The 11,091-nt window shown below is 50.8% G+C and overlaps 1 protein-coding gene across 1 annotated transcript; it reads left to right on the forward strand.

Moving 5' to 3' along the window:
* The first annotated feature begins 406 nt into the window (after window positions 1-406).
* Sh2d2a (SH2 domain containing 2A) lies at window positions 407-10,252 on the forward strand. Its single transcript, XM_090339847.1, has 9 exons — window positions 407-911; window positions 1,548-1,708; window positions 2,432-2,619; window positions 3,987-4,076; window positions 4,275-4,443; window positions 6,414-6,563; window positions 6,760-7,038; window positions 9,183-9,350; window positions 9,799-10,252. Exons 1-8 carry the CDS (start codon window positions 878-880, stop codon window positions 9,324-9,326), a joined length of 1,215 nt encoding a protein of 404 aa, XP_090195973.1. The 5' UTR covers window positions 407-877; the 3' UTR covers window positions 9,327-9,350; window positions 9,799-10,252.
* Window positions 10,253-11,091: the final 839 nt, after the last annotated feature.

An 11,091-nucleotide genomic window follows, 5' to 3' on the forward strand; every position in this document is an offset into this window, starting at 1 on the left:
CCCTGTTTTGCTATTTTGGGGGCCCTGCTGCTGGACCATGATCCACCTATTTCACACTTCCTGTTGTGACAGGAAGTGTATACCACAATACTCAGCTTCTTCTCTTGAGATGCTTGGGCTTTTCTTCCCAGGCTGTCCTGGAATCATGATCCTCTCCATCATAGCCTCCCCGTCAGAGGTGGGATGCCAGGCAGATGCACCATGCCTGAGACTTGATCTTCTGATGTGGCAGTGGGTATTGGGGGTTGAGGACACCTGCACCAGCATTGTCAACAAAGACTGCTAACGGAGCTGATGCTGATATGAATCTGCTTATTTGGAGGAAGTGCTCCCTTCCTCCAAGATTGCCTGGGTTTGCTCCACCTAGCTCTATTATCGGCTTGTGGTTGAAGGGCAGGCCCTCTTCTCTCTTAACTCATCTCACAAATCTCATATGACCTCAAAAGGTCCTTCCAGAAGTCTGACCCACATCCGGCTTCTCCCCTACACCTTCTTTCTTCATGTCTTCTCCAAGCACAATCCTAAATACGGGTCTTTAAGAAACCCTGGGTAACTCACAGAGTTTATCTGGGCTGAAGTGGTAGAAGAATTTTAAATGAAAAAGGTCAGAAAGCAGGGACGACTTTCCAACATTTAACCAGAGTGACACAAATACTCATCACCGCCATACCACCACCACCTTCAACTGTCTGGCTTCCGGGAGTGGAACAATGATCTTACAGCTTTCCGTGACGTGGGTCTGCCGCTGGAGCCAAGGCTGTGGGTGAAGTGACATTTCCTGTCCCTAGGGGCTGGGGTGAGAGGAGAGATGGGTTGCTGAGTGTGTATATCTTTCCAGAGTGCACACACCCTGCCCTGGGACCCTTATGCTGCCCTCATGGAGTTTCCCCTGGCCCAGATATGCCCTCAAGGTGAGTATGAAGTTCTAGAAAATGAGTAGGAAGGGACCCTCCTCCACACCCCCCCTACACCTGATCCTGAGATCCCACTTCAGGGGTGGGGAACCTACTCTAAGTTAGAGCTGGCAAAGCTGACTGGCAAGACATCCACCACCCCGTTCCTCTCTGTGTCCCCTTGTCCCTCCTTCTGAAATCAGTGGTGACCAGATGCTGAGTCTTAGAAAGAGGATGCAATGAAAGTGGGGGAGAAGTTGGCAGGCAGAAGCTCCCAAGCCAGGAGAGAGGCCTGGCCTGAAGACCTCTACCTCTCTGTGGGATGTTTTGTTTTGTTTTGTTTTGTTTTTTATAGGGGGCGGACTGGAGGGGGCAGCCTGATTCCCAGGCTCTTCTTGCTGGCGCTCTGTGTCCCTGACAATCTCTCTCACAGTGTCAACCCCTCTGCGACACTTTGGGTTCTTAGTCCTCCATCCTGAGACCCCTCCCCTTCAGCCCTCCTGCCTTTTCTCCTGCTGTCCTGACTTTCTCTCCCCCACCAAAGGAATACCAGGGCCACTCTGAGCATAAAGGTGGGGAGAGGCAGAGAAAGAGGGGGGCGGGGGGGGCCAGTCCCTCTCTAAGAGGCCCCAGTAACTTCCTTTGTGCTAACAGGGAGACATGAAGTCCCCTCCCCAACCTTCAGCACCTTGCAGTCCATGGATTTGGCTCGCAGAAGCTGCCAGGGTCTGAGCTCAGCCCCTGAGCCCAGACAGCACATCCTGAAGGCCGAGGAGACTCGACGCAATCCCAGGGCCCCCACTGTTCACACTGAGGTAAGGAGGAATATGAAGGGTGGGGTATAGCTCCCTTCCGCACTCCCAACCCTCTCATGGGTAAGGATGTGCACAGGGACACAAGTCACAAAAACAGAAAGTAGGGGTGTTCACGACACAGAGGCGAGGAGAAATGGGAGTGCCTCCTCCCGCTGCTAGGATGCCCACTAACTCCTGTGATCAGAGGAGCAGGGCCCAGAGTACTGAGTCCCAGAAGATTACCCATTCTATCCAGTGTATTCCAGGCCCCATCTTAGCCACTCACTCACCTACGTATCCAGAACTTTCCCTATAACCAACCCAGACAGCCTGCCATAAGAGAAGTCGTTGTCATACAGCCTGTGGGTGGCTTCCTGCGCCATCCTTTCCTCTGTCTTGCTAGGAAGGAGATCCTTGATCTTCTGCACATCTGGAAATCCTTGATCCTTGTTGCCCATGCCCACCCCCACCCCCACAACTCCTCAACTTAGCAGCTCACTGCTCATGCCTTGAAGGCCCTCCTGGCGGAGGGCAGGGGGAGGAGAGTCCCTGGAAAACAAACAGCTGGAGTTGAAGAACAGATTTAAGTGAGCAACCGTGGGAAGGCCTTACTGGGTCATTCTACCCTAAAATAGGCCAAGGGGCTAGGCATGAGGGTAAGAAGGCGGCAGCTGGCTCAGAGCCAGAAGAGGCTCTGATTATGGCTGTTTCTTCCAGCTTGACCTCTCTCTCTCCTCTGCCCAGGCAACTGCCCAGGCCCCAGGGGCTTCCTCCATTCTGAGGGATGCTGCGAGGCATGAAGAAGTACCTGGAGAAGAAGGCAGCCTGTCCCTGCAGGCAGAGACCCTAGCTTGGTTCCAGAAGACCCAGGCCCCCTGGCTCCTGCAGCATGGGGTGGCCCCAGCCTGGTTCCATGGCTTCATCACTCGGAGGTGAGACACAGAGGAAGATAGAGGCCACAGAGCACAGGAGCAGGTCCCAGGCCTGCAGCCAGGCAGGAGACTGTCCTATCAGCACTCCAATCTCCCAGGCCTGTCACAAGAAGTCACTGGGAAGGCTCCAGCTCAGCTCTCTCTCTGCCTCAGTGTCCCCTCTCTGGGCTTCCTTATGCTACTGCTCAGGCCTCTAGAACCTATGCCCTGCCCTGCCTCCTCTCCTGGTCTTATTCCAGTGTGTGTGTGTGTGTGTGTGTGTGTGTGTGTGTGTGTGTGTCTGTCTGTCTGTCTGTCTGTCTGTCTGTCTGTCTGTGTTCTAGTATGGAGGCTTGAACTCAGGGCCAAGGTGCTGTCCCTTTGCTATTTTGCTCAAGTATAGCATTGTACCACAGCTCCACTTACAGCTTTTTGGTGACTGATTGGAAATAAGAGTCTCATGGACTTTCCTGCACTGGTTGGATCTAACATTCTCAGATCTCAGCCTCCTGAGTAGTGAGGACTACAAAGACGAACTACCACCAGCACTCTCTTCTTCCATCTCTCTCCAGCCCACTCCTCTTTCCCCTCCTCCTTTCCTATCCTCCCTCCCCTCCATTTCTTGTTTGGATTTTTTTTTTTCGGTTGTTGTGGGGCTTGAACTCTGGGCCTAGGTGCTATCCCTGAGCTTTTCAGCTCCAGGATACCGCCCTACCCCTTGAGCCACTTCTGGTTTTCTAGTGGTTAATTAGAAATAAGAGTCCTCACAGATTTTAGTGCCCAGGCTGGGCTTTGAACCGCGATCCTCAGATCTCAGCCTCCTCAGTTGCTAGGATTACAGGCGTGAGCCACTGCACCCAGCTTTTTTTTTTGGCTCAGTCATGAGGCTAGAACTCTGGGCTGGACTCTGTCCCTGATCTCTTCAGCTGACGGCCAGTGCTGTACCAGTTGAGTCACAGCACCACTTCCAGCTTTCTGGTGGTTAATTGGAGATAAGAGTCTCACAGACTTTCATACCTGAGCTGGCTTTGAACCTTGGTCCTCAGACCTCAGCTCCTCAGTCTATTTGTGACTTCAGAAATCTAGAAGCCTAATTACCATTCCTGTGGCTGTAGGAACAGCCCCTGCAGGCTGTCCAGCCAGGGTGAGGTTGCATAAAGATATAGGCCTGGAGGTCTCCCCAGTGGGAACTTCCAGGTCTTATCTATATCTAGGCCTAGAAGTGGGACAGCAATGCTGCTTCTCTTGGCTCTCCACCTCCCAGTAGTCCTCGGCCCATTTGCTTGGGGATAAGGATGTCTAGTGAGAGCCAGGAAGGCAGAAGCTGGGGAGGAGGGAAGAAGAGCCAGAGCACAGTCCCATCATTTCTCTCCATCTCACACACACAGGGAGGCAGAGAGGCTGCTGGAGTCCCAGCCTCAAGGATGCTACTTGGTGCGGTTCAGTGAGAGTGCTGTGACCTTCGTGCTGACCTACAGGTGAGGGTGGAGGGCCATGGCTTGTGGTTAATGGAGGGGGAGGGCTTCTTTCTCAACCTCAGTGCTGACACCATCCTTCCTCGGAGAGGTGGGGAAGTCTCTCCACCTAGGGAGAGAGCCTGGCTCGGGGTGGGCAGGGGCATGCCTTGAGCTGGGTGGCCTAGGGGAGGGGATCTGATCCCAAATGGCCCCCTTTAGGAGCCAGACTTGTTGCCGCCACTTTCTGCTGGCCCAGCTCCAGGACGGACGCCACATAGTGCTGGGTGAGGACAGTGCCCACGCGCGGCTGCAGGACCTGCTGTGCCATTACACGAGGCGCCCACTCATCCCCTATGGGGAGACACTTACGCAGCCCCTGGCTCGACAGGTACCCGCCCTGACCTAAAACCTCAGCTTCTGCCTCCCCCTTCCCTACTTGACATATATGCCCAAGGAGACCCAGCTACATCTCCCTGGCCCACAGGAAAGGGGTGTTGGAGGAGAAAATCAGCCCAGCCTCGCAGCCTGCAGGCCAGGAAAAGGCCCTGTCACACAGTCATATTTCAAAAGTAGGCAATAGTTACTGAGTATCTGAGAGCCAGCATGACTGAGAGGTAGGCCCTGGGAAACCTATGGACCTTACTCTGCAGTAGCTAAGACAATCAGGTAATGGAGACTAAGATACCAGGGGAACAGAGTGCTATTTATCCTAGCAAGAAGCTTTGTCAAGAAGGGCTTCCAGGGGCTGGGAGTTTGGCCTAGTGGTAGAGTGCTTGCCTAGCATGCACGAAGACCCGGGACCCGGGTTCGATTCCTTGGTACCACATACATAGCAAAAAGCCGGAAGTAGTGCTGAGGCTCAAGTGGTAGAGTGCTAGCCTTGAGAAAGTCCAAGGACAGTGCTCAGGCCCTGAGCTCAAGCCCAGGACTGGCAAAAAAAAAAAAAAAAAAAAAAGAAAGGCTTCCATAAAAAAGTACAAGTAGGTCTTGTTGGTTGGTTGGTTGGTTGGTTGGTTTTTACCTGTCCTGGGCTTTAACTTAGGGCCTGAGTACTGTCCTTGGGCTTTCTCAAAGCTAGAGCTTTATCACTTGAGCCACAGCACCATTTCCAGCTTTTTTCTATGTATGCGATAGTGAGGAATCAAGCCCCGGTCTTTGTACATGCTGGGCAAGCACCCTACCACTAGGCCAAATTCCCGGCCCAATCAAATAGGTTTTTTTTGTTTGTTTGTTTTTTGGGTTTTTTTTTTTTTTTTTTTGCCAGTCCTGGGCCTCAGCTCAGGGCATGAGCACTGTCCTTGGGCTTTCTCAAAGTCAGAGCTCTACCACTTGAGCCACAGCACCACTTCTGGCTTTTTTCTATGTATGTGGGACTGAGGAATTGAACCTGGGTTTTTGTGTATGCTAGGCAAGCAATCTACCATAGGCCAAACTCCCAGTCCCTCAAATAGGTTTCTTTGTTAGTTTTTTTTGTGTGCCTATACTGAGGGCTTAAGTTCAGTGTCTCATGCTTTGCTGGAATTTTTCACTCAAGGCTGTCACTCTACCATTTGAGCATACCTCCACTTCTCCAAGCTGGCTTTGAGCCAGGATCCTCAGATCTCAGTCTCCTGAGTAGCTAGGATTACAGGTATGAGCCACCGGTGCCTAGATAAATTCAGGTAGTTCTCTGAAGAGCTACTTTGCATGGTTCTTAGAACTGAGAAAATAACGGTGAACAAAATTACCCAAAATATCCCAACCTTCATGAGGCTTTCATTCTAACAGGAGTAGGAGGAGGGAGATATAAGTAATACAGATAACAAACCAGTAGAGTATAGTATAAAATAATAAGAGTGCTATTAAAAAAGTTATGGGGAGTGATAGGGTTACAGTAATTTCACATATAGAGACATTAAGGGCAGGCACTGGTGGCTTATCTATAATCATAGCTACTCAGGAAGCTGCAGTCTAAGGACTGAAATTCAAAGCCAGCCTGTAGAAATAAGCAGCTTCTCTTCTATGGAAATCAGTACCTATAGTGATCTTCTAGAACTTTTAACCAGGTGCCAGTACTTTTGATTTTTTTTAACAATCATACGTACAAATGGGAGGCTAGGATGGCCCCTACATTCTAGATAAAAATTAAATTCTACACTAATCATAGCCTGTGACCAGAGCTTCCCCTCTCCTTTAGCTCCTGGCCTCCTTACCATCTCGATCATCTTTTCCTTACTCAGAGAATCCAGTCCAGGCCAAATATGTCTTATCTCTTCTCTTTCCCATGATCCTCTTGGACCAGATTGCTTTGTCTTCAGAGAGCCACCTGCCTACCCCCTACCTCCACCCCATGTCTCAGGCCTCCTCCTTTCTAAGCAGACTCCTGACCCAGCTGGGCTTTCCCTAAGGAGTGAAGAATCAAATTCTGGAAGCAAAAGCCAGGACCCCAAACCCCAGCACAACCCACTTATCAGACAGGAGCACGCCCCAGCCCTAGTGCACAAAGAGGGCAGCCTGGAGCCAAAGGAGGTACCATATTGAACTAGAGGGTCTGAGGGAGGGGACAGGGACTGAAGAAAGAAAGGGGATGGGCTACAAACCCAAAGGGAAGAAGCCAGCAAGGGAGGAATGGTGCCCCCAAGGCAGAGAAGAGGCCAAGGTGCTGGTGGGGGGGCCTTTGGCCCTGGCTCAGTTGTTCTCACTGACATTCTTCTTGCCTTTCCAGCCATCCAGGCCCAAGCCTCCCATCCCTGCCAAACCTCAGCTGGCTCCCGAAGTCTACGCAAGCCCCAAGCCACGACCCCGCCCAGCCCTACCCCCTAAAGCCCCCCACCCTATCTACCATGAACCTGATGAACCCATAGCATTCTATGCCATGGGTCGGGGCAGCCCTGGAGAAGCCCCCAGCAACATCTATGCCGAGGTAGAAGGACCACCAGAGACTACGTCCCTCAAGCACCCTGTTCTCCGGAAATGCCAGTCTAAGCCCATCTCAGGAGACCAGGTAAAATAGGGGTTCTGGAAAAGATAAGCCAAGAAGGACTTCCTGAAAGCTAGAATGGGGCAAGTGGTGAGATGTTCAGACAGGATGCTAGGCAGGATGAAGGTTAGAGCCTGCAGTGATAAGGGATGACAACAACCTTCCAGACCCGAGGACTGCCCCCTCTCCTCTCCCTCGACCCAAGCCTCCTCCTCACCCCTCTCCCACATCAACTTCACAGAGAAAATAGAGAACCAGTGCGAGAGTCTCCGTGTGTGCCTTGGCCCTGCCACCCTAGAGAAGAAAAAGTACTTGGGGGTTCTGTGTGTTACCTCAGATGGGGTTGGGGTGGTTCACCCACACTTCTGACTCCTTCTGCACACTTATCTCCCTCTCCTTCCCCAAGTTAAAATGTTTAGGCACACATGTTAGGGTGTGGCATTGTCATGAAAGGTGTTAGACTCACTATCCACGCCCTCTTTCTGCCTCTGTCCCCCCTCCCCCAGGCCCTTCCCAACCTTTTCTACTGGCTGAGACTCCGGGGTCCCCCCAATCCATATCTCTGTCCAAATCTCTCCAGGATAGACAGCTCCCCAAGAGTCCTACAGCCACTCAACCCCCACACAGCCAACACCACTCTCACCCTTGCTCACCAAAATTTTGTCTCTAGCCACCCGGCTATCCAAGCTAAAATCACAGCGCTTCTTCAACATCTCTTTCCTCTTCTCCCTCACTCCCTATGTATCTCCAACCTCTGCTGGACCTCTTCCTTAGTTCCTCATTCCCACAAGTTCCAGCCTCCCTCATTTTTAGTTGGGACTTAGCCAAGAACTTCATTTGTGTGTTTGGCAGAGAGTGGGCACTGGAGTTTGAACTCAGAGCCTTGAGGTCTTACTTGACTTCATCACTCAACGATGGCACTTTACCATTTGAGCCACAGCTCCACTTCTGTTTTGTTTTGGTTTGGTTTTGGCCAGTCTCGGGGCTTGATGAACTCAGGGCTTGGGTGCTGTCCCTGAGCTTCTTTTTGCTCAAGGCTAGCACTCTACCACTTGAGCCACAGTGCCACTTCTGGCTTTTTCTCTTTATGTGGAATTGAGGAATTGAACCTAGGGCTTCATGAGAATGCTAAGCAAGCACTCTATCACGAATCCACAATCCCAGGCAGCTTCTGTATTTTTTTGCTGGTTAGTTGGAGATGAGAGTCATAGGCTTTTCTTCCTAGTCTGGCTTCAAACTTCAATTCTCAGATCTCAGCCTGAGTAGCTAGGGTTACATGAGCCCCAGTGGCCAGCAGAGCCTCTTTGCTAAGTCTCCTAAGCACCAGTCTGGTCCACTCTAACCCAAAAAAACTAGAGCGGCCTTTCTGAAAAGCTGCCTGACCACTTGGGCCCTGCATATTTGGGTGAAGGAGGTTTCTACCTCTACCCCAGAATGATTCACATTTCTCCAAACTCATCAAGTGGCTCATCAATCCCTCTGCTTCTTGCAACTTCCTACAAGCTCATCCTCCTACTACCCCACAATCTTTTAATCATTCTTCCAGACATGCTTACCTTTCTCCTCTGGAAGAACTTCCCTGACCTGACCTGACCTGATCTGCTAACTGACACCTGTTTGGCTAGTACTAACCTGAGACACCCAATTTTTCCCATCTCCTTCCAGCTCCCCATTCCCTTAGCATTAGCTTGGTAGGGCAGAGCTGAGACTTATTCAGCTGTTTACAAAGCACAGATAGACAGGTACTTGGGAATGACTGTTGAATGAATTCTCATTCAACCCTCTCTCTAGGGTTTTAAACTTCCTCTCTGAAAGCCAAAGGCTGTTAGGACCAGATGTTGCTGGGTGTGGTGGCTCATGCCTATAAATGCTAACTATTCAGGAGGCTGAGATCTGAGGATCAAGGTTCAAAGCCAGTCCCGGCACAAAAGAACCTGAGACTCTTATCTCCAATTAACCTCTAGAAAATGGGAAGTGGGGCTGTGGCTTCAGAGGTAGGGTGGTAGCCTTGAGCTGAAGAGCCCAGGGACAGCACCCAGGCCAAGTTCAAGCCCCAAGATCCTCCCCACCCAAAAAAAGAGAAAGACCAGATGTTTTCTCTCTTGAGATGGCAGATGGGCCTATGAGACGGAGAGTAGGAGTGTGACCTAAGACTCTTCTCTCTGCAGAATCCAGGTGGCCCACAGCTGCATTCTGAGAACTCTGCTTCTGGACAAAGCCCTCCCTTGCCCCAGCAGCCCCCACTCCCATGGAGGCACACCCTTCCTCACAGTCTTTCTAGACAGATGTTTCAGGACAGAGGACAGATGTGACTCCCCCTTGGACTTCCTTCTTCAGTAAGTGGAAAGTCTAAACTTGAAACATCAAGTCTATAGACCTTCATACAGACCTAGGTGCCCTTCTCAGGAAATGTGGCTGAAACAACCACAGGTGATCAAAGCCTTCATCAACTGCAAGGATGGCAAAGAGGTGTCATCTTGCATGCCAACTCTAATCCATTGGTTGTGGTTGCCTAGAGGGTTGGCATTGGAAGGATGTTAAGGTCACATCTGAACTCAGCAGAAAAGAGCATCATGATTGATTAGTGATGTCTGCAGTGGATGCAGAGGGGAGAAGCAGCAGTATTTCATTTGCTGGTACTGATAAAGTTCGACTCCCTCACTGTGCAAATAAGGAAATAAAGTCAGAGATAGTGACTTAGCCAAGGTCAAAGACTACAACCTAGACTATACCTTTGTTTAATGCTTAGTTTCTTACTGAGCATGCCCTAACTCTTCTCCACAGGATGTGTCAGAGATTTCTTTAGCAAGAAAGCCGAGCTGCTTTCCACATCCTGGATGCCAGCTCCTCTCCATTGGATACTAGCTTAGCCCTGAACATTAAAAGGTCTGGCTTCCACCAAGAAATCTGAAGATCAGAGGAACAAATGTGGAGTCTGCCTCGTCTTAGGAACACACACTTCCACCTGAAAGTCCCCAGGAATCCAAGGGTTAGGTGCTTGCTGATCCTCTGAGATGGTAAGAATTATGCCAGAAGGCCCTGCTGGCTCTCACTACCCTGGTTTCTCCTCCTGCAGTCTAATTTCCTTGGCCTTCTGAGTTTCTCAGTCTGGGCCCTGATCCAATGCTGCTGTTGTCTGAGGAATGGTTTGGTGAGAACAGATGTTAGAACTTGTTTTGTTGATTGTCTGGCTAATAAATCATCACCAACAATCTCCCCTCCATAGGGATTCAGGTCATCCAGCCTCCTTTTGTCTGTTTCTGACTTTCCCTGTCACTACGGTTCAGAGACTCAGTGGTTCTAAACCACAGAGGGATGAGAATGGCGGGGGGGGGGTGGTCCTGGAAGACCCCTGAACAAGGGTTATACATGTGTTGGCTGAGGGCTGAGAGATACCAGGACAAGGGACACAGGCCTCTGTTTGGAAAGCATTTATTTTTCTAGTTGTGGCAGACTGAGTGGATAATCAATGCAGAGAGATGGGAAATGGTTCAGGGGCAGCTCCTTCACCTCCTCCCCACCCTCTCTGCCAAGCACAAGACTGGGGAAAAGGAAGGTGCCTTATAAGCAGGCATAGAATCCCTTTAGGTATGAGACCCCTAAAATGGCTCCAAGACTTTCATCTTCCTACCCTTTAGAGCTTTTATTTTTGCCAGTCCTGGGGTTTGAACTCAGGGCCTGGGCACTGTCCCTGGGCGTTCTCAAGGCTAGCACTCTACACTTGAGCCACAGCACCACTTCCAGCTTTTTCTGTATATGTGGTACCAAGGAATCAAAGCCAGGGCTCCCACTCAGCCATGCTCTTAGACTGTTAGGCCCTTTGCTCACTCAGTACACCATTCTTTCCCCTGCTCTTCTTATTCTGTTCCCACCCTTCTCTGCCCAGAACCATTCAGGGTCAGAGTTCCACTGGAGAAATCTGCCCTGAGTCTTCTCCCAGACTGGAGTCTTCAGAGCCCTGGCTCTCCAGCCTCATAGCAGAGCTGGCAACAAATGGCTGAGGCAAAGTCACCCATGCAACAGTTCAGTTAAGGTGGTCCACTTCCCCAAGGTGCTCTGCCTGAAGTCAGGGTCTGT

This window comes from Megascapheus bottae, chromosome 10 (assembly GCF_031878675.1).
Source record: "Megascapheus bottae isolate mThoBot1 chromosome 10, mThoBot2.hap1, whole genome shotgun sequence".
NCBI lineage: Eukaryota > Metazoa > Chordata > Mammalia > Rodentia > Geomyidae > Megascapheus > Megascapheus bottae.

Bases quoted from the DNA above. Each gene is read 5' to 3' on its own strand.
- Sh2d2a (XM_090339847.1), top strand. From the start codon at position 878: ATGGAGTTTCCCCTGGCCCAGATATGCCCTCAAG. The intron at 2,620-3,986 runs GTGAGACACAGA...TCACACACACAG, and splicing joins CATGGCTTCATCACTCGGAG to GGAGGCAGAGAGGCTGCTGG. The intron at 4,444-6,413 runs GTACCCGCCCTG...CTTTCTAAGCAG, and splicing joins CGCAGCCCCTGGCTCGACAG to ACTCCTGACCCAGCTGGGCT.